Below are 22,968 nucleotides of genomic sequence, written 5' to 3'. Positions count from 1 at the left end.
ATCCTTGGGTAACAGAAAATATATTGAATTCAACTGAAGAAAGGAGAAAATGTAAAAACGCAGCAACTGAAGCAGGTAAAAAGGAATACAAACATCTCAAAAATGTGATCGATAGGAAGTGCAAAATGGCTAAGCAGGGATGGCTAGAGGACAAATGTAAGGATGTAGCCATTTTGAGGACGATGAGGAGTTGAAGCACAGGCTCCGCCACCAGGACAAGGATTGGTACAGACAGGGCATACACGCCCTTGTTTCGCGCTGGAGGAAGGCCATAGAACGGGATGGAGATTACGTGGAAAAACAAGGTGTGTAGATAAAACGCGATTCTTTCGTGTTTGTGTAATTCTCATTATATTTCATAAAGAATTACTGAAGAAAAAATGCGGTGCATTACTTTCTGAGCAACCCTCGTATATGGCGATGAATAGCGTCTTTCAATAAATCATCCAAATCTCTTCCTCGGGCGCTTTTTCCTGGTGTCTGCAGCCATTCTCATCACGCTCCATACCGTGCTGTTCTTGCCGTATCTTCACAGCAGTGTTATTGCTTAGTTACAAAGTTGTTGCAGTCTACTTAAGGACCTGACAAACAGCAAAGACAGGCTTGCCTTTTTCCTTTTCTTTCACAAGGCAGGCCGTTAGCGGACACACGAATGAGAGGCTCTAAATGACACCGAAGTGAATGAACACTTAAAACATCAAGACGATATAAACAATGAACTAGACTGCCAGTTAGACAAACGATGAAAAGTACGCGTAAGACACTCGCTGGTACGTTTCCCGACTGCCACGCGTCGGTTCTGCAGGGCAGTAACGTGGCTCGCACATCCTGCTGAAGCGCAACCCGTCGCCGGCTTCCTTCCTGCGGTCGCTGGGAACGAAACGACGCTACCGAGCTGTCAGTGCTAAGGACTCGTTTCCCCGACTGTAATACCTCGTACAGATATTCCCCAGTACTGTTGTCAAGGACTAATTTTACTGCACTAAGATACTTAATATAATTAAAATTGTTATATGGACACTGCTTTTTCAAGTTTCAAGTTAATACATTTTCTAGTTCGCTCCCTTTATATTTGTTTACTGTTAACTTCTAGTTCTTGAATTGCTTCGCTACTGTACTGTCAAACATAACCTCTACGTTATTGAACTTATACGGAGAAGTGCAGCACGATTGAGATTTTCAGTAAGAAGAACTGGCAGACTCTTGATAATAGGCGTACACTATCCCGAGGAAGCTTACTTACAAATTTCAAGAACCACCTTGAAAAAATGACTCTAGGAATATACTGCAACCTCCTACGTATCGTTCCCACAGGAATAGCGAGGGCAAGATTAGCTTCATTACGGCGCACACAATGCTTCATCCTGTGCTCCGTACCTGAATGGAACGGTAAGAACCCCTAAAAACTGATACAGTGGTGCATATCCTCTGCCGTGCACTTCACAGTAGTTAGAAGAGCACAGATGTAGATGTAGATATGGATGTATTCTGCATTTGTCGTGGAGGTATGATAATGGGAGATCCTCTACGTTGCTCTGAAGCCGGTGCAGCTCTGTTACATAACGCAAAACATTAGCAGACTACCTTTCACGACTGCTTCTTATTCTTTATTCGTATCGTCTGCACGCAACACTCTTTCAAACAGAACATGGTACATAACACAGCGTCAGAAAGGCAAATTGAGACGTGTTTCTGGTCTTAAACGAATATTTGATCAACTAAGTCATTAACTTTGACACTTTAGAATAACCAAAACGAGAAGTATGTTATGGGAAAATTCTGCTTTCGCAAAGCAGCATTTTCATTAATAAGGGCAGATAAAACGTGTTTGGTCCACGTTCTCTTTCCGAAAATACTGAGAAATATTTTTCCATTTTTGGCCAGTTTCCAGTCTTTTCTTCTCACAGCATTCACCCAGAGAGCTTTCCGAGTTAGTCTGATATGAAATCTAAAGTCAAATGCCAGAAATAAAACAAGTACAGTATAGTCAATCAGATTTCATGTATATAGGGTCATTCAGCTGACTGTGCTCATGGGTTTCATGCAACCCGCAACACCTTGATAAACAACGCACAATATCTTCATATTTTCTCCCTCTTCGCGCAAGCTGTTAGCCCTGCAGAGAAAATAAACAGAATACTTTTGTAGGAAATTTAGTATAGTTAAATTTTGTGCAGGGATTCGTTTTCGACAGAGGGCGAAGTTTTCGTATTATTCAAGAAAAACGTATAAAATTGACCTCCAACGCGTTTTTCTTGAATAATTTGAAAACTGTGGCCTTCAGTGAAAAAGTATCTCGGTGCCAAATTTAACCATATGAAATTTCCTACAAAAATGTCCTGTTAATATTTTCTGTAGGACTAACAGTTTGCGCTTACAGGGGGACATAGTGTGAAAATCTCGCGCTTTGTTACTGAAGGCGTTGTGGGCTGCATAAAACCCATATGCAGAGTCAGCTGAATCACCCTCTATAAAAGAAAATGTTATAACGGCTCCGCTTTACGACTGAAATGTGATTTCTTTGAAGTTTAGATTAAAAAGTGAATAGTTAGTACACACGTGACACAAGCTGACATCTTTTTATTCCAGTAGCTAACGTTTTGGGGCATCTAATAGAATTGTTATAAGTCCATGGTATTTGTGCATCACTCTTGATGAGTAACATCTCCTTTTGAATGTTGTTCACCAATACTGCACCTTCTTTGACAGTGAAAGCCAATTCAAGTTTGGTGATGCTCTTTTAAGCAGAAAACCGGTTAACTAAATAAACTAATGCAATGGAACATACATAATGCTGTGATTTTTATATATAACCAAAGAAGGACGAAACCAGTCCTAAGACTTATGACGACAAAAAACGAAACTAGTGGAGTGGAACTCTCTCTCTGGGGGTTTCGTATAACCTTAACTATGTATATACAGGGTGGAGAAAAACATTGTGTCACTAAATTTTAACCCTGGATCTGATGCCAGTAGGAACCAAAATTACTAATGTTGTGTAGGTCGATAACGCAGAATTTTTAAACTACGGAAACTTGGTGGCACGCTCTCCGATTGGCTGCGGGATTGCTCTGTTGCCGGATGCTCTGGGCAACGCATGACCGCGAATTCTTTGCCTGACGGAGATCGCAATGTATCCAAGGCGGCCCGGAAGCTCGATGGTAGTGAGCTAGTCTTCCACTCTGGGGGCCTTGGGGCGAATCCACCGGGGTCCCAAAACATCCACTGTAGTTTCATGATAGGGAACAAACCCGTCTACAGCTGTTAGTTCGCGTACAGGAAGCCTTTTACAAATGGTGTCGGTCCTGAAAAGTGCCTTTTTTTGTAGCTAAGACGCTGTTTACTTAAAACAGGTGCTCGAAATGGCGACCCTCTGACGCGACACAAGCTTGGTATCGCGACACAAGCTTGGTAACGTCGAACGGTGTTTTCCCGAACTCTTTCAAAGATTCCTGGCATTTCCCTGATGTGATCGGAGGAATGTTGAAAGCGATCAGTTAATTCCTCTTCGTTTCTAGGTGGTTTGCGTCCGGGTGGGTGAAATAGTACCTTGAAGAAGCCCCACAGGAAAAAGTCAGGTGGCGTGACCTCTGGTGATCGCGGGGGCCATGTCCTACAAGCACTTCTGCCAATGCCGGCGGTGTGGCCTAGCGGTTCTAGGCGCTTCAGTCTGGAACCGCGTGACCGCTCCGGCCGCAGGTTCGAATCCTGCCTCGGTCGTGGATGTGTGTGATGTCCTTGGGTTGGTTAGGTTTAAGTAGTTCTAAGTTCTAGGGGACTGATGATCTTAGCTGTTAAGTCCCATAGTGCTCAGAGCCATTTTGAACCTCCGCCAATTACCCGGCCGTCGAAGAGTTTATTTAAATATCCATGCATAGCACGACTGTTATGTGTGGGCGCCCCGTCATGCTGCAACCACATGCGTAGCCGTATGTCCAGGGGAACATCTTCCAGGAGGCCGTGTAGAGTTTCTTGCAAAAACTGTAGGTAATGCTGAGCGAAAACCGTCCCTGGTGTCTTGTGGACGTACGTGACGTGAGGATTTCCCCTTGCCCAGTAAAGAACGTTTCGAGTGTTGCAAAGGCCATGCCGATGGAAGGTGCACCCGTCGGTAAACAACACAATAGCGGGGAAGCCGGAATCCTTTGCAACACGTCTGCAGAAACCACCGGCAAAAACCCTAGCCTGTGTTTATAGTCCGCGACAGGATTTAGCTCTTGGATAGGGTGGAAACTAAATGGATGCTGGCCATCATCCCTCAAAACCTCCTAAACAAAACGATGAGTCACCCCCAAGTCGTGTCCAACCGTTCGAGTACTTGTCGTAGATGTTTCCTCGAAGCGCTCGAGAACACTCTCTTCAAATGCAGTATCCCGTCGTGTTTGAGGTCTTCCAGCATGACCGTGAGATCTCGTTAACGAGGCTGTTTCGCCAAGTCGCCGGTGAATTGCTGTAAACTATGCGGGTGTGGGTGTCGTCTTACTGGGTACCGTTCCTCATACAACCGTCGATCTTCAAGCACATTACTGTCAGATACTACATAAACAAAAACCATATCTCGTTATTCTTCAAAAGAATACTGTGCCGCCACGCTAACTGTATGAGTAAATCGCAGGTGAGGTGTGTATGCTGCTAAGCGAAGCTTACGTGTGGATGCCTCTGTATAGGTAATAATGTAGATAATAATAGTGTCAGGTGGCTCAACGGCTTCGTGCAAGTCTTTCTTTTGGACGACTTCGACGACTTCTGTGTCCCTAACCTGCCCCAGTTATCCAGTGGGGTGAAGTGGACCTACATAATTCGACGCAAGAGTTGTTTCTGACGACTCCTCACATAGTTGCGAGGCGAAGGCTGGGTGTAACGAAGCCTGAAAAATCCATGGCCCGACGAGGATTCGATCTTTTTGTCTGAACTATTTATCGTCCACGTTTCACTTCCATACATGGCCACACTCCATACAAATACTCCCAGAAACGACTTCCTGACACTCAAATCTATACTCGTGTTAACAAACTTCTCTTGTTGAGAAACGCTTTCCTTGCCATTGCCAGTCTATATTTTATATCCTTTCTACTTCGACGATCATCAGTTATTTTACTCCCCAAATAGCAAAACTCATATACTAATTTAAGCGTCTCATTTCCCAATCTATTTCCCGCAGCGTCACCCGATTTAATTCGACTACATTCCATTATTCTTGTTTTGCTTTTGTTGATGTTCATCTTACACCCTCCTTTCAAGACACTGTCCATTCCTTTCAGCTGCTCTTCCAGGTCCTTTGCTGTCTCTGCGAACTTCAAAGTTTTTATTTCTTTCTCATGGATTTTAATTCCAACTCCGAATTTTTCTTTTGTTTCCTTTACTGCTTGCTCAATATACAGATTGAATAACATAGTGGATAGGCTACTGCTCCCCATTCATGCCTCTCCACTCTTATAACTGCCATCTGGTTTCTGTACAAATTGTAAATAGCCTTTCGCTCTCTATATTTAACCAGTGCCACCTTCAGAATTTGAAAGGGACATAGTGACCCTATAACGTCCCCGTTTTTACCAATTGAGGTACGGAACATGAAAGAGAACGTTCTGCAAGGAGAAAAAGCCAGCTGGGGAAAGTGGAGTGCAGTGTTCGGTGGGTGGGGAGAGGGGGCAGGACCTTATCTGCTGACCCGTCGCTCGTAAACAGCGGCGCGCAGGCCGTCCGTTACTCGCGGCTAACCCGGCGTTGACTCGGCTTTAATGAGCCGGCGGTATTTACAGGGGGCAGCTCGTTCCGCGCCCCATAAAGCCGCCACCCTTCACCCCGCCTGCCCTCGCCGCAGTGGCACACACCCCTTCCTACAGCTACCGCAGCAGGTAAACACTCCATTTCACCACGTGCTGCCTGGGCCGCCGAAGTACACCCCCTCCAAATTGGTGTCGCGTACAATGGAAAGGCCAAAAATTTAACAGAAGCATAAGGCGCAGGCCACCTCCGTACCAGAATGGATAGTCCCTATCTGCAATACGGGAGGATCCGGGTTCGATTCCTGGTTCATTCTTACACGTTTCTGAAATACGCAGATCTGGAACAGGATCTAATAAACCTCGTAAGACCAAATAAGACGCTGCTCGAATAAAGAAGCAACCGCATCATCGTGATTCTTATATTGCCAATAATGGCTAGAAAATTTGGTGATACTGTAACACCCCCCTGCTTTCCAGGATTTGCGAAATTACAAGTTAACAATGACCGTGAATTATGAATTTTGACCCGTGTCGAGATAAGGCATCCGAATCCGAAGTAAATACTGATTATTCCGCTGGAAACAGGAGACGTTATAACTTTATCGTTATTGAATGAGTAATTTCATTCAATAACGATCGGTAAATGAAATAATGGAAATAATTTGGAAATAAATTTTGGCATTGAAAATTTTGCGGAAAGAAATGATTAAGTTGTAAAAGCGATTAAAAAATCGGTTGCCAGCTCAGCTGATGAGTAAACTGATAAAGTTTGCCTGTTTGTAGCGCAGCAGGTGGAACGGAACTTTTACGTAAGTGCTGTGTCAGGCTTAGTAGTCATATAAAATAATGTCATAACAATCTAACTACACTTAAACATTAATGGTTAATTTTCAATAAGTATTTTTATTATTATTTTGTTCATAATTTATCAGCTAAGTGCAATGCTGACAACACAGATAATTACCTATCGAGATTTTGAATAATGGACTGTCATTCTGTCTTTAAAATTACGTACTTTGCACAGTTCAATCTACTGATAATGGAATATATTGCCAATAATTGATTAACTATGTTTTGAATGATAATAATTCATTAATTGGGCGATTGTCAGGTGGAATAAGCTTTATAGTTTCATGAAATATCATTGAACTAACTTCAGCTGAATATGCATTGAAATAAATTTTAATAATCAAATTTATTACTTCAGCCTATTATTAAGCTACTACACACTCTTAACAATGGGGTCTCTTTTATTAAATCCCACAGCAAAGAATTTCCTAAATGGAAGGTCTCTTGCGACTGGCACCAACTACGATTCCGCGTTCATTGTCGGTTAATTTCCGTCATGCGGTCATAATGGATCACCTGACAACAAACGACAGCTCCCATAATGTACTTATATCTTGTGTACGTTATACGACCTCCCACTGTATAAGGGCATATTGCTACCCATGACTTTTTCCACTTACGTGTATATACCATATCAGATTTGGTAACAACCCTAAACACGAACATCACCAACGCACTCAAGTTGCTGATCTACCTGTCACAGAGAACTGCAACTCTAATCAGTTACGCACCCACCGACCTCGAGTACGTGTATGGAGTTCCGATACTGTGTTCTGGCTGCCCCATATTTTTTTTTTTTTTTTTGTCAGACCATACATATAAATCAAGAGATTGTATTTATTTCATATATTAGAAATCTGGACTCGGCATTTCGACTTTTTACATGGATTGTATACTTCATTTGTTTCATAATGCATTTCCAAAGACAGTATTGAATAGCAAGTTAATCAGTGATCTCATAACACGCTTTGCGGGAAGTTATCTCTCACAAAACCTATTACGTGATATTGTGAATAAGAGGCGGTCTGACTCCTAATAAATGTTAATAAAGATGGAGAAATTTTCTAAAAAGAGAGCTAAATAAGAAAGGTTAAATCACTTCAAGAGGTCTTGTAAAGTAAATCTGAATAATTTTATTGATACGAAAAAAGGCGGATAATTTCAGGGAAATTTTATGTATTAGGCGAAATTCTTTTATGATTTTTTTTGGAGTCATCAGTATTCTGATGATTCAATGTGATCCGCCACGAATTCCTCTCTTGTACGAACCTCTCTTCTCAGAGTAGCACATGTACCCTACGTCTTCATTCATTTGTTGAATGTATTCCAATCTCTGATTATCTCTGCACCTTTTACCGTCTACGACTCTTTCTGGTAATATGGAAGTTATTCCCTGATGTCTTAACGAAAGTCCTATTATAGGTCCCTTCTCCTTATCAGCGTTTTCCACATATTCCTTTCTTCGTCCATTCTGCGTAGAAATTGCTCATTCTTTGTCGGCTTCCCTGATTTTCAACAACTTTCTGTAGTGCCACATCTCACACAATTCGATTCTCTTCTTTTAAGGTTATTCTTACATCCTTGACTCGCTGTCACACAATGCTATGCTACAAACTTACATTCTCAGAAATTCGTTCCTGAGATTTAGGCCACTGTTTGAAACTAGTAGACCTCTCTTGACCGATTATACCCAGTTTCCCTGCGCCTATGTGCTTTTATGTCATCCTCGTTTCGTCCATCATGTATTATTGTGCTTTTAAGGTTACAAGGCTCCTCAACTTCGTCTGCTTCGCGGTCCTCAAAAGACAAAGAAATATAATATTCGTCAAACTTATTTGAAATTGATCTTTGACGTGGAGCTAAAAAGGGATATTAGACTGTCATCATATTTTTCTTCAAAGTTCATGATGGCGGGCAACAACTTGTTATTTTGCGCTGCAGTTGCTTGAAAGACAATTGCATTGTGCTTGTGCATTTGGAAGAGAAGCGGCGGAAAAAGGGAAAGATAGTTGGCTAAAGTTTTGAGTTTTACGTCGTGATAGTAAAAGCCTTGTTATGAGAGCTATAAGTGGAGGACATCAAGTCTTATATAAATTATTTACAAATGGATGAGAGTGCATTTCAGTATTTGCCCAGTAAAGTTGTTGCTCATATTACGAAACAGAACACTCACTTGAAAATTGATTTGTGGAAACGACTGGCTCACCATTACGCTCGATTTCTTGATGCAGGGGCGAGATACTCTAATTTACACTACAGCACTCGAATGTCACACTCCACATTAACCAAAATAATTCCAGAAACGTGTGAAGCGATTTATAAAACGCTGAAGGAGGAATATCTAAAGGTAAATAAATGTTTAGTACAATATATGGGCAATAACCACTATTTACATTTTTGAACAATTTAATTAATAGAATCAGGGTTCCAACAACAAAGTTAATGAAAAGTGTGAAACAGATGAAGTAGTCTTTAATTTGTGGCAGTTAACCAGAGTTCAAAAATAGACAAAGTAGAATGGAAAACTAAGAATTTTTGTTTCGTTGTATAGTGTCACAACCTCTCCTATTCTGGCTTTGCTGGAAAGCTGCCCGATGTTTCTAAATGTACAGCTGGATGGTTGTAGCTGTTGTTATGGATATGAAATCGCCTGCAGCACATTCCACTTGCCCATCAGCACACGATTAGCAGCATGCATTGTGCCTCTTACTCACCCCCCACTCCAATCTAGGCAAGGTTATTAAAAAGAATGGAAGAAACGCACCAACTAAAGTCTGAATCCATGTTTACAAACAAACTAGAGTGACGTCAAATAGTTGCAGTAATGCCAGCGCTCCAATCGGTTGTATTTGACATTAAACAGAAGATGAACGACTTTTATGATCAAATCTACAGCGAGGCGCTAGAGTTGATCATATTTCTTTGACGAAAGGCCACATTTGACGAAGTTCCCTTTTACACTGTCAAATTTCTTTGACATAGATATTTGACATATCGACTTTGACAAAGAAATATGATAGTGTAATACCACCCTTACGTGAAGGTGATGAACAAACGGACCTCCTCCCAAAACAGTTTAATGGCTGCAAATCAGCTGCTCGCAATCGATATTTTATTTGCAGCCATAGGGTTGGAAACATTCTTATAAAAGCAAAACCGATGGGTAAAAAGAAATTTTCAAGTCAAATAGTATTTGACGCGAGGGAGTGAAAACATCTGAAGTTATGTCACCAATACAGCGAGCATGCAGGAATCCTCCTTCTTCGATGCACTCATTCTTTTCAAGTGGAAAACAGATGGAGATATACGCGAGAGAAGCAATGATGTCTCCCATTTGAACATGGCTTTAATGACTCAATAGTAATTATCTGTATTCAAGATGGCGGCTACCAAAATGTCCGCTATTTTGGTAACAGACTTACAGGTTTAACCCCCCACCCCCCCCCCCCCCCCTCCTGTCTCTTTCTACTTGACTTTAAATTTCAGTTTATCCATCTGTTATTGTTTTAGAAGCATGTTTCCGCATCTACTGAACATCCCGGGGAAATTATACCAGAATAATATATTCAAGACGTAATACAGCCAATCAAATGCTGCCCTTTGAGAGTGAAAGTGGGAACATCGTCGGCACAGGACCGGCGGGCGTAGTGCCTGACGACTAAAATGGAAATAGTCGTGGAAAGCTTGGGATTTTAGTCGAATTGGACGCACCAAGATTACCGAGAAGTTTTTGTCCAAGGACTTAGCAACGGAAGACTTTCCAGCCATATACACTGTAAGATAAAAAACTACACATTAAGAAGTAATTATCGGAATGAGACGGAAATCGGTAGATGTGATGTTCTTGTACAGACAAACAAGCGATTGCAATTTTAGGAAAAAATGGATGATATATTCAAGAGACAGAGCTCCACAAATTTAGCAAGTTAATAACGTGTTGGTCGTCTTGTCTCTTATGCAAGCAATTACTCGCCTTGGCGTTGATTGACAGAGTTGTTGGATTTCCACCTGAGGGATATCGTCCCAAATTCTGTCGAAGTGAACCGTAAAATCGTCAGTATCGCGGTATGGTTGGAGAACGCTGTGAAGATCTCTCCAGACGTTCTCAGCTGGGTACAGATCTGGTGAGCTTGCTGGCGAAGGTAGGATTTGGCAACGACAAAGACAAGCATTAGAAACTCTCGCCGTGTGCGGGAGGGCGTAATCTTGCTGAAATGTAAATCCAGAATGGCTTGCCATGAATGGCATAGAATATCGTCGACGTACCGCTGTGCTGTAGGTATGCCGTGGATGAAAACCAAAGGAGTCTTGCTATGAAAAGAAATGGCCCAATAGGCCGTCACTCCTGGTAATCGGGCCATATGGCGACTGACAGTCGGGGTGGTGTCCCATCGCTGTCTGGAGAGTCTCTAGGCACTTCTGCATTGGTCACTGGGTGTCAGTTCGAAGCGGTACTCACCACAGAAGACAATTCGACTCCAGTAAATGAGATTCCAGGCCGAAGACATGTCTTGAGACATCTAAGACAACAGTAGGATACCAACCTGACCGGCGCCCGACAACCAGTTGTAGTTGTCTAGGGTGCCATTTCATTTCATAGAAGGACCCCTTTGGTTGTCATCCGCGACACCCTAACAGCACAGCTGTGTGTTGACCATATTCTATCCCACCCTGCGCCCCCCCCCCCCTCCGCCCCACGTTAGTTGCCCTTAATGGCAAGCCACCCTCGACTTACATTTCTGGAAGATAATGCCCGCCCACTCATGGAAGGAGTTTCTATTTTCTGCCTTCGTGTTTGCAAACCCTACCTTGTCCAGCAAGTTCTCCGTGTATCTCAATTGAGAAAATTTGGAGCATTATGTGCAGGGCCCTCAAACCATCTCCGGATTTTGACGATCTAATGCACTAAATGGACATAATTTGGCACACTATCCGTCAGGAGGACATCCAACAAATGTTTCAATCAGTGCCAAGCCAAATTATTGCTTGCATAAGGGCCAGATGTAGACTACCGCTTTATTGAGTTGCCCAATTTGTGAAGCTCTTTCTCATGAAAAAAAAAATTATCCAATTTTTGTGAAACTGCAATCATTTGTTTGTCAGTACATGTACATCACTTCTACCCATTCCGATGATTCCTCCATGGACCGTCTTTCTTTTTTTTCTCTTAAGGGTTTATAAAAAGATGTTAGAGGAATCTGAGGAAAGGAGAGAGGCGAGAGGTCATCGTTTCTCTCTTCCGCCCTCCACCTCTTAAGGGAGGTAGGACGTCAAACGGGCCGACTTCGAGAAAGAGAAGCACCACAGGACATTTTAATTTCCACTGTCTATACTTTTACAAATAAATTCATAAAACTTTGTCAGCATGACCAGGAAGGATTCAGGATTCACACTCATAGCAGTGGAAGTTCAAAAACACGAAAATATAATACTTTTCAAATGTGAAATTTCATGATTTTTTTCAATTACTGTTGGCTGCATTTGTTGCTATAGGTACACTTTTCTTCATAAGTAAGAGAGAATCTTCGATGAATTTTGCACAGCTTACTAACCATATGAAACTCTAGAATTTATTTAATCTATGGAAAAATGAATGGGCTATTACGTTTTTATCTTCGTGTTTAGGGAAAACTCGAATTTTATAGTTAATTATCTCAATTTTTACCACAGTTTTTAACAGATTTGGAAAATTCTAGAGTTTCATACACCTGTAAGTATGGTTTGTATGTTGTGCAAAATTCATCGAAGAATCTCTCTAACTTATGAAGAAACAAATGCAGCCAATAGGAAGTGAAAAAATGATGAAATTTCACATGTAAAAAAAAATTTGTTTTGTTATGTTTTTGAACTACCTCTGCTATGAGTGTGAATGCTGAATCCTACCTGGTCATGGTAACAAAGGTTTATGACTTTATTTGTAAAAGTATAGACAGTGTAAATTAAAATGTTCTGTGGTGCCTCTCCTGTTCCAAGTGGGCCCGTTTCACGTCCTGCCCCCCTTAACACATCCAGACAGATACAGTCACCGGCAAGGCCCTATTGAACCATATGGTCAGTCTGTGCCTCTGATAGTTTGCATCGTGTTGTGTACATAGTTCCTGGTAGTCAGCGCGTACACAACTTTCCCACTAGAGCGCGCCCCGCTAACCACAACAGCGCAGGCGCAGCGCTCGTCCATCTCCGCACTACGAGATGGTGCTGCCATAGAGACGGACCAAATTCTGCTTCCGCCCATGCACGATTTAATATGTAACGCAGCCAATGAGATTGCTGCTAACGTAGAACCTTTTCTCCTCGTGGATCACACTCGCGCAGTGATACCTGAACTGTCAAGGTATTATAACGAGTGTACAGACCTCCGATTTGTCAGTCTGCATTAGTCTGCATTTATCTGCACCTGTCTGTACAAGTCTACATTAGTCTGTACCAGTCTATAGTCAAGTTTCAGTCTGCGCCTAATAAGATTATCATATTCCTGTACATAGCCATGAAGATAGATGAATAGACACTTTGTCAAGTTTCAGTGATATGTGAGAATAAGATTAACGTACCAAGACCAAAGGAACTTCAGATTGTCAATTGTAAATAGCATCCAGAATCAAGTTAAGTAAGGTTATGATTGTTATTATTATAATAAATGTGTGTGAAAATTAATCCAGTTCTGTTTGAAGTTGGTCACCGTCAATCTGCTACTCTAAGCGTGCAAGTGGCATTTCTATCGTCTGACCTAACGGCAGAAGATAAACACGCCACGATAAGACCACGAGACATATTGTTGACACTCTCCTGCTTCGTTAGAGCAGCAAGTCGAATAATCTGATGGTGTGCGTACGGAAGGTCTTACAGTAGGCACACCACGCATCGTCGTGGGGCGTTGAGTTCCGACAGCCCCGGTGACGGGCCGCGCTTGTGTGGCAGGTGCTGATGTGCGACAACCTGTCGCTGCCGTTCCGGGACGAGAGCTTCGACGCGGTGCTGTCGGTGGCCGTGGTTCACCACTTCGCCACCACGGAGCGCCGCGTGGGGGCGCTGCGGGAGCTGGCGCGCGTGCTGCGCATCGGCGGCCGCCTCATCATATCCGTCTGGGCCATGGAGCAGCGCCACCGCAAGGTCTGTCTGCCCGTCACCTCTGTGCATCTGCCGCTGACCTCTGCCGTTCCTCACTCCACCAGCACACGCCATCACACTGAGCGCCATGTACCGGGTGATAAAAAAGTCAGTATACATTTGAAAACTGAATAAATCACGGAATAATGTAGATAGAGAGGTACAAATTGACACACATGCTTGGAGTGACATGGGGCTTTATTAGAACCAAAAAATATACAAAAGTTCAAAAAATGTCAGACAGATGGCGCTTCATCTGATCAGAATATCAATAATTAGCATAACAAAGTAAGACAAAGCAAACATGATGTTCTTTACAGGAAATGCTCAATACGTCCTCCATCATTCCTCAACAAGTAGTCGAGGAGTAATGTTGTGAATACCACTGTAAAGCATGTCCGGAGTTATGGTGAGGCATTGGCGTCGGATGTTGTCTTTCAGCATCCCTAGAGATGTCGATCGAGCACGATACAATTGCGACTCCAGCTAACCCCAAACGGCAATAATCGCACGGACTGTGGTCTGGGGACCTGGGAGGCCAAGCATGACGAAAGTGGCGGCTGAGCACACGATCATCACCAAACGACGCGCGCAAGGGATCTTTCACGCGTCTAGCAATATGGGATGGAGTGCCATCCTGCATAAACATCGTACGTTACAGCAGGTGTTTATCAGCCAGGCTGGGGATGAGTGCGATTCTGTAACATTACAGCTCCTTTTTATACACGATTCTCATGCGCAGTCACTGACGTTTTGCTGTGCAGCGCCATCTGTCGAACATTTTGTGAACTTTTTTTTTTAATGAAACCCCACGTCATTCCAAGCATGTGTGTCAATTTTTACCTCTCTATCTACATTATTCCGTGGTTTATTAAGTTTTCAAATTTATACTGACTTTTTGATCACCCGGTATGTACTGTACGAGAAATGTCCGTGGACGAAATACTGCGATCCAGAGAGGTATGTGTGACTTGGCGACATCTTTTAGGTACCCATTCGCAAAAGCTGATGCAGGCAAACGCAACAGCAAGGCGCCTACATGATACACCGTAGACAACGACGTGTGACGGCCACAGGAAACTAGAGTTCTTGTCACTGCAAGGGCGCAACACAGCGAGTGCAGTCTATGACTGTGTAGATCCCGTATAATTGGAGCCTGAAGACATATTTGTACACTATACGATCAAAATTATCCGGAAACCTCTATGCAATCCGCATTACATAGTGGTGCCCGGATACTTTTGATCATGTAGTCGCCAGTATAAAAAGAGGTGCGAAATATTGTGTTATAAGTAGATGAGCAGTAACAGCAGGAGAGTCAGTCACTTCTCACGTGATGTCACCAGAATGACACAGCCGTCAGGGACAGTTCAACACTCGTACAGTGCGTAAGTCAGCTGTTGTTCTACTTCCACCATTTTGATTTAGCCTCAGGCAGTGGCGTGAGCAGTTACATAAGCCACTCCACAGTACTTGTGGCCGGCTCCCGCGCTATTATGCTGAGCTAGGTACGCGACCATGGTATTGCTGGGAGAGAGACACCAACTTTCTGACACAAACTTGCCAGTAGGAGGACCGGCTGCCGCCACGTGAGGTACGCAAGAGGGTCGGAGAGGCAGCGGCCGCAACAGCGGGTCGCTCTCTGGCCTGCCTGCTTCCTTACCCTCCAGACGGGTCCACCAGTCTTCTTAGTGAAGGTGAACTGCACTTTCCGGACCTTATGCGATTCACTCCGCGTCCGCATCCAGTTACCGTGAATATTGTTCCCCTTAGTGGTAGCCCTTGGCAATAAAACCCACTTTTCTCTGAATCCTAGATTTCTCATTTTATGTCTAGGAAAAACTTCCCGGATGCGCTTCTGAGCTCCTGATACCATCCTGACCACGTAAAACTGACAAGTGGAAACGCAAAGACCAGCCAGAGTTCGTTAACTGACAGTCAGATATAGTCGAGCATAGCAGAGGGTGGCTATAAAAAAAAAAAAAAAAATAATAATAAAAAAAAATCTCATGAAATTACCGTAAGAAACCACTCGTGACTTCCAAAATGCTGCCAGCAGTACAGCTGACACAATGACTGTGCGTAGGCAGTAAAGAAGGAGGGGGTACAACGGTCGAGCAGCTTCTAGTAAAGAAACGAGTGCTTTGCCGGTGATTAATCACGCTACGTCCTGTGGCAGTCCGATGGATTTGGAGAATACGTCGAGAACTTCACCAGACACCGTGTGTAGTGCTAAAAGTGAAGTACAGAGGAGGGATAACTTTGGAAATTTGTGGCAAGTTCCTATGGGACCAAACTGCTGAGGTTATCAGTCCCTAGGATTACACACTGCTTAATCTAACTTACGCTAAGGACAACACAAACACCCATGCCCGAGGTAGGGCTCGAACCTCCGACGCGGGGAGCCGCGCGAACTGTGACAACGCGCCTCTGACGGCGCGGCTACAGATGAGGCGGTAATACGGTGTAGAGATGCTTTTCGTGTTAGGATGACATCCATTAGTTGCTCAATAAAAAACGAAATGCAGAAGGACATGAACACGTTTCACAACATGGTCTACTGCGTACAGTAGAGGAACTGTTTGCAAAAGATGACTGTTTGTACAAGCCTGACTGTGTACACAGTGTACTCTGTCACAAAACAGCGTTTGTGAGGCAGTGGTTTTCAATAACATTACTGAAATGGAGAGTCCTGCTCTGAGGCCTACCGGACCCAATGAAACACCTGTGGATTTAGTGAGACCGTCTACTTCGCCCCGACCCCAGCGTCCAAGACTACTAACTTCTCTGATTTATGCTCTTAAGGAAGAATGAGCTGCTGTTCCTCCACATACATCCAGATTCCTCGCTGAAAGTGTCCACAACATAGTCCAAGCCATCAATAAAGCGAAGAGTGGACACACCCCATATCAATGTCAATTCATAGATGTTCAGATATTTATCATCAAATAGCGTCAGGTGAAATGTGCTTTCTCTGCGCCGTTTGCTACCAACCAGCGCTAGTTGGGGAGAAGTACCGAAAAGTATTACCAGGAATACTATCCCTTAGGACATGGAGATACCTGGCTCTGTGCCAGATCTATACGTCCTCATCCGATCCCTTCACAGTTCAACATGTACTGACTCAGTTGTTAGAGACTAAATCCATGTCACCCAGCTTGGGGCTGAGACATTGTGAAAGTGTAGTAACATGTGCATATCTTTTCAGTGGCTTTCGCATATGGAAGGAATGGTCATATAAGCAAATGAATGTGATATAATACTAGTAAAAATAAATGATAAGGAATTTTGATGTCATAAACGTGTACACTGTCTAATCATAACGTGTAGGCTTTCACGGACGACGTCTTCATTAGCTAAAACTTCTGGGTTGAGAGGCCGTGGGCGATCATTAAACTACTGCTTCCTGACGTTTTGTTGCCAACTATGGGCGACATCTTCCGAGGTGAGCCAATGACTCGCTACCAGGCCGTCGAGGTCCTGTTTATATAGAGCTCATAGAGTACACCACCATATGTCACGTGGGGCAGACTGTATCTCTGACTAACGTCATTATTCTCGATTGAAAGTAATCGATTGTAACATCGTTTGTGCAAAGTCGACCGCCATATCTTGTCTAACTTCCTCTTCCCTATTAAAATTACTGTGGTGTTTCTGAATCCCTGTAGCTTCCCTATGCACACGTGCATAATAATGCGATGTCGTGGCTAACACGCTTGTCTCGCTAAATTTTATTCCATGACCACCGTCTTTAAAAACATGTCCCCCTACATCTAATTTATGTCCTAGTCAACAGGCGCTACGGGAGATCAATAAGGACAGGACTATTATTGTACTTACTGCTGATAAGGGTAATGCCACCGCCGTGATGAAGCGTGAGAACTACCATAGGAAGATCAGTGACCTCTTGGATTCAAACACTCACAAAAAAGCTTATAAAGGATCCTGCAAAGAAAGGGTTAGGAGCTACGAACCGATTAATAAAAATGTCTCCCATTCATACAGAGGATAAAAAAACAGAAGCTTACCCTCCTAGATTATATGGGCTACTCAAGAGTTGGCTAGACATTTCGCCTCGTTGCTACAACCAGCGGGGTCAGGAATTTTCACCTGCCCCGAGATGACTGGGTGTTTGTGTTGTCATCATTTCATCATAATTCATGAAAGTGGCGAGATTGGACTTAGCAAATGTTGGGAATTTGTACGGGCGCTGTTAACCGAGTAGTTGAGCGCCCCACAAACCAAACACCATCATCATCGTTGCTAGAACCGCATATTGGTAAAAGTGATTATCACTTTAAAAATTCTGTGCACTTTATTGGAAAACTGAAAGAGATTTCTGCTAGTGCAAGTGACATGATTTGACGATCAGCAGTATGAAACATTAGTCAGATCATTCGCTGAATTCGCATTTCTTGACATCAGCAGCAACGGATACAAATGTGCTTTCCAAATGTGGCATATGAAAGTTTGTGTCGGGCTCGAGTCCCGGTCTAGGACAAATTTTCGTATGCCTCTAATGCAGCGTACGTCAGCAAATGTGAAGTCGGCGAATAATTTGGAATTACTTTAGCAACTGGTGCACTTTAATGTTTAATTAAATACTCCGAATTTTATGGCCACTCGTAAATATTCAGCATCAGGAACAGAAGCAAAGCACGGAAGAACATGAATGAGGTTAATAACGTTTCCCTAACACAAGTGAAGTAAAATTCACACATATATTCATCCACTGCAGCTAAACGACAGATTCATGGATGTGCATAGCTGAAAAATCGTTATTAGATGATCTTCCGTGGAGGCGGCGCTGAACAGTATTGTGTAACTTTGGTTCTTCTAATTCTCATAGAATTCTGCTTTGCAACTTCAAACATTTTAGACTATTCCACAATTTGCTGCGTTGCAGTATGCAAATATAACTGCCATCCGAGACTCATCTCTACATATAAAAGGCAATGTCCTGATCCAGTGACTGACTGATTCATCATCGCTCAGCTCAAAGCGCTAAGGATAGAAACTTGAAGTTTGGTGAGGCTGTTGATCATATATTTTAGACATGGTTTAAAACGGGATTGTATGAAATTCCACTCGTAAGGGGGTGAAATAAGGGATGAAAGGCTTTTCTAAAAGTATGTCGCTATTACGCAAGTTTTTAAGCTAGAACTGCGAAAACTGTCATCTGTTTTCTTAGTCAGAAAATAAAAAATACCCGTTTCAGGTTTCTTGGAAATTTAACCGCTGAGGGGGTAAAATAGTGGGTGAAAGTTTTCTTCAAAATTAACAATTATTAAAGAACTAATAAACTATTTTAAGGCTGCATATATAGCAACTGGTGTTTGACTTCTCGGTTAGAAATAAAAAAATACGTCTTTCAGTGTTTCTGGAAATTCAACCTCTAAGGGAGTGTAATACGGGATTAAAATTTTAAGAAAACATTTCGTTACATCAAAAACGTTTCAAAGCTATATTTATGAAAATTGGTGTTTCACTTGTCGGTTAGATATATAGAAATATTTGTTAGGGGATGAAAGTTGCTATAGAAATATCTGCACAACACGCAGAAGGCATGATTAACAAAACTTTCGACTCCAGCTACCAGAATCGCATTTAGTCAGAAGTACACTCGGGAAAGACCATTCTTATATGGCCTTAATTGTACTTTCGTACATCTTTTCTACGTATTACGATTAAAAGGTTCCCTATGCATGAACCAGTGCAGTTACAGAATTGTTTCTTACATTCGACACACAAATGAAATATATTTCGTAATAAGCATCCACAAGGGAAATATGTAGATACTAACATACAGTAATCATAATCTGTTATTTTTTATGTGGGATAAAGTGTTGGTGTTGTAACATCAGTGATATAAAGTATTGATGTTATAAATAGTGACGAGAAACTGTGCGCCGGAGGTCGGAGGCAGGTGCATATCGAGCATAATGCAGTGTCGTGAACAGCCCAGATACTTTTCTGTGACTGTTTCATAATTTTTTAATACAGAACGCAGAAGCGTAAGTATGTATACGACGACGTGCCGAAAAGTAATGAATTCGATTTTTTTAATGTGAAAACTCTTATAGTTTTTTTAGTTAAAACGAACGTGATTAACGTTCTACATTTTTGTTCTCCATGTCCACATATTTGCAGTGCTCTGCTAGAAGGCCCAGAATTGTAGCGTGTAACATGTAAGTGTGTAACTTAAGTATGTCGGTGCATGAGAAACAACATGTTGTAATTCTAAGAGTTCGTCCAGCCCCCCCCCCCCCTACTTCAGCATGACAATGCCCGACCACACATGAGCGCTGCGACATCTGCAACAATTCGACGTCTTGGGTTCACTGTCATCGATTATCCTACATGCAGTACCGACGTGGACCCATCAGATTTTCATCTGTTTTTAAAAACTTAAAGAACACCTTCGAGGACTTCACTTTGATGGTGATGAAGAGATGCAAGTAGAGGTGAGTTTCTGGCTCCGTCAACAAAAATGAAACATTCCACAGTGATGGTATCAACAAACTGATCTCTCCTTGGGAGAAATGTGTTCGTCGTCAGGGTGATTACGTTGAGAAATACAAATGCAGACATAAACAATAAAGATGTAGAACGTTAATTACGTTCGTTTTACTTAAAAATCCCTAAGCGTTTCCACATAAAAATTCGAAGACATCACGTTTCAGTACGCTCTCGTAGATATATGCACTCATATCTCATATTTTTTACCATTATCTCTCTAATTGTTACTTTCTGCCCATAGCACACTTGGTTTGAAGAAAGCGTAAAATGTCTCTAAATTGAAAAAACTCGTCTATCTCGTATTCATTATTTTTAAATTTTCATTTTTATTATTAACTAATACATATAGATGCATTTTCCGCATTAATTTTACTTCTAACGCATAACTATTTTTACTATTTTAATCATTATTACAATTTATTATTATTATTATTATTATTATTATTATTATTGACAATTCTCGCCAGAAATGGAAGACATTAAGAAAGTAACTCGATCAATTTTTCTTTGACTTCTTAATGTTCTTCCAATAGGTTTTCATTCTTTCCGAAAAGGCTTGCTTACGCTCATCCAAGCACTTTAGTCTGTAACGTTTTTCTTTTGGTTGCTCTGATAAGTTTCCATTTTTCTACTTTGTGCCTGAAGGTGTCTCTTTCTAGGATGTCGGTTGGTCTTATGTTTGCATTATTTAGGCCCTTTCTGATTTCATCTAGCCAAGGTGTGGAATTCTTAAGTGAGGTTACATAATCTATTCTCTTCGTCTATCAATTTTCTGTTAATGTGCTGAGATGGCCAACGAATGTCATTCGCCCTTTCCTAATATCGGCTTCGATGTATGAAAACTTTTCTGTTGCTTTAATTGATTGTAGCCTATAACCGTCTTAGGTATGCCTTCCTCCTAGAATCCTCCTGATGATCTGCCTCTCTTCTATTTTGATGTCTATAAGTTGTTGTTTTCTGCTAAGGGTTAGTGTTTCACTTCTGTAGAGAATTGCTGGCTTTATGACAGTATGGTAATGTCGAATTTTTGTCCCTCTTGACACAGATTTTTTGTTGAAGAGGTTTTGCATTAACCCTAATCCTTTTTTAATTTTTTGGAGCCGATGTTGCTGTGAGATTTTTTCAATACCTGCCGGTTCGATGAATTCTCCAAGGTATTTAAAGTATGGGACCCTGTTAATTTAACGTATTTTGTTTTCAGGCTTGCAATTTCTGTTTTTGAAGAAAAGAATTGTTTTCTCATATGAAATCTGTAAACAGATTTTTTCTGCACGTTCCTTGAGTATTTACAGCTGTTTGACTGCAGTCTACTCATCCTCTGTTAGTACCGCCAGGTCGTCCGCAACAGAATAGGAGAGAGTCCATCACCTTGTCTCACACTTGTTTGAATGTCGAAGGGTTCTGAGATTTCCCACATGAATTTCACTTTAGATTTCGTGGCAATTAGTGTTTGTTTTATGATTTCTCGTGTTTTGAGGTCTAATCCCCTCTCTTCTAAAATTTGGAATAGTGAGGGCCTGTTCATTGAATCGTATGCTCTTCTGAAGTCTGCAAATGTGCATACTACAAATTTTTGTCTGAGAGCTCGCATTTTGATTATGGTTTTCAGGTTGAAAATTTGTTCAGGAGAGGAACTGTGTGGCCTGAACCCTGCTTGATATTCTGCTACTCTGGGTTCCAATTGCTGTTGTGTTCTATTCAAGAGATAAGCTGTTAGAATTTTTTAGGTGACTGGTAATAGAGAGAGCCCCCTATAGTTGTTTACATCTTATTTATTACATTTTTTACGTGGTGGATGAATCAGAGTAATCTTCCAGTCATCCGGGATTTTTCGGGTTGCCAGATTTTTTGGATCATTGAAGTAATTTCTTTGAGTGAATTTGGGTCTAAATTCTTCAAGAGTTCTGTTACAATTACATCCCCTCTGATGCTCTACGACTTTTAAGTTTCTTGGTGTGCGCATAAATTTCTTCATCTGTTGGCGGTGACGAGTCCTGTGGTGAGATTTCTGGCTGCACTTTCGGGAATCTCTCCTTGGGTTCTGAACAATTTAAAAGCTGTGAAAAATTTGAGGCTAGTACTTACCAATTTTCTTTATTTGTCAGCGCCAATTTACATCTTGTTTTCGAAAGCACAGGTTTTGTGGTGAGTACCCTTTGATCTGGATTGCGAAGTTCTTACAGAAATCGTGTGTATTGTAGTTATTGAAAATCTCTTCGACTGACTGCAGTTGCTCACTGACATATTTTTTCTTTATTTGTCTTAAAATCTTGGAAGTCTGTTTGCGGATTTCGAAAAATTTCTTCTGTGTTTCTTATGATTTGTGGCAATTGTAAGTTTGAAATGCCTTCCTTCTTTCTTCTAGTGCGTTCTCGGATTCTTGATTCTACCACGGGTGTTTTGCTTTTTTTGTAAAGAAGGATCGGATCTTTTGCTGTTTTGATGATTTTAGTTTGAAATTTCTCCAAATCTTCTGCGTGTTCTTCCCATTTTCCATTGATTTTGGCGTCTTTGATGTTGTGTGGATCAAATTTTGCGATCAGCGGTATTTCTCTTTTGAATTTCCTCTTGGATGTGAAATTAATTTTATTCTGGTTAAATAATGATCCGATTCCATATCTGCACCTCTGCATACGTGCAAATCGGGAATTTCGTTTCGGTAGTCATACGATATTGCAACATGATTAGTCTGAAATTCTCCCAAATGATGGGTGATCGCCACGTTTTTTGTTTTTTGGGATGTTTACAAGTAAGGTTGACATAATGT

The 22,968-nt window shown here is 41.9% G+C and overlaps 1 protein-coding gene across 1 annotated transcript in view; it reads left to right on the top strand.

Annotated features, from left to right (window-relative positions):
* The window catches only part of LOC126282446 (uncharacterized), a 781,073-nt gene that overhangs the window by 597,676 nt on the left and 160,429 nt on the right, over positions 1–22,968 (top strand). The window contains exon 4 of the mRNA XM_049982101.1: positions 13,494–13,685. Within this exon, the coding sequence (XP_049838058.1) occupies positions 13,494–13,685 (192 nt within the window). The remainder of the gene's footprint in view (positions 1–13,493; positions 13,686–22,968) is intronic.

The sequence above is a fragment of the Schistocerca gregaria genome, chromosome 7 (genome assembly GCF_023897955.1).
Source record: "Schistocerca gregaria isolate iqSchGreg1 chromosome 7, iqSchGreg1.2, whole genome shotgun sequence".
NCBI lineage: Eukaryota > Metazoa > Arthropoda > Insecta > Orthoptera > Acrididae > Schistocerca > Schistocerca gregaria.
This window is presented reverse-complemented; position numbering and strand designations above follow the sequence as displayed.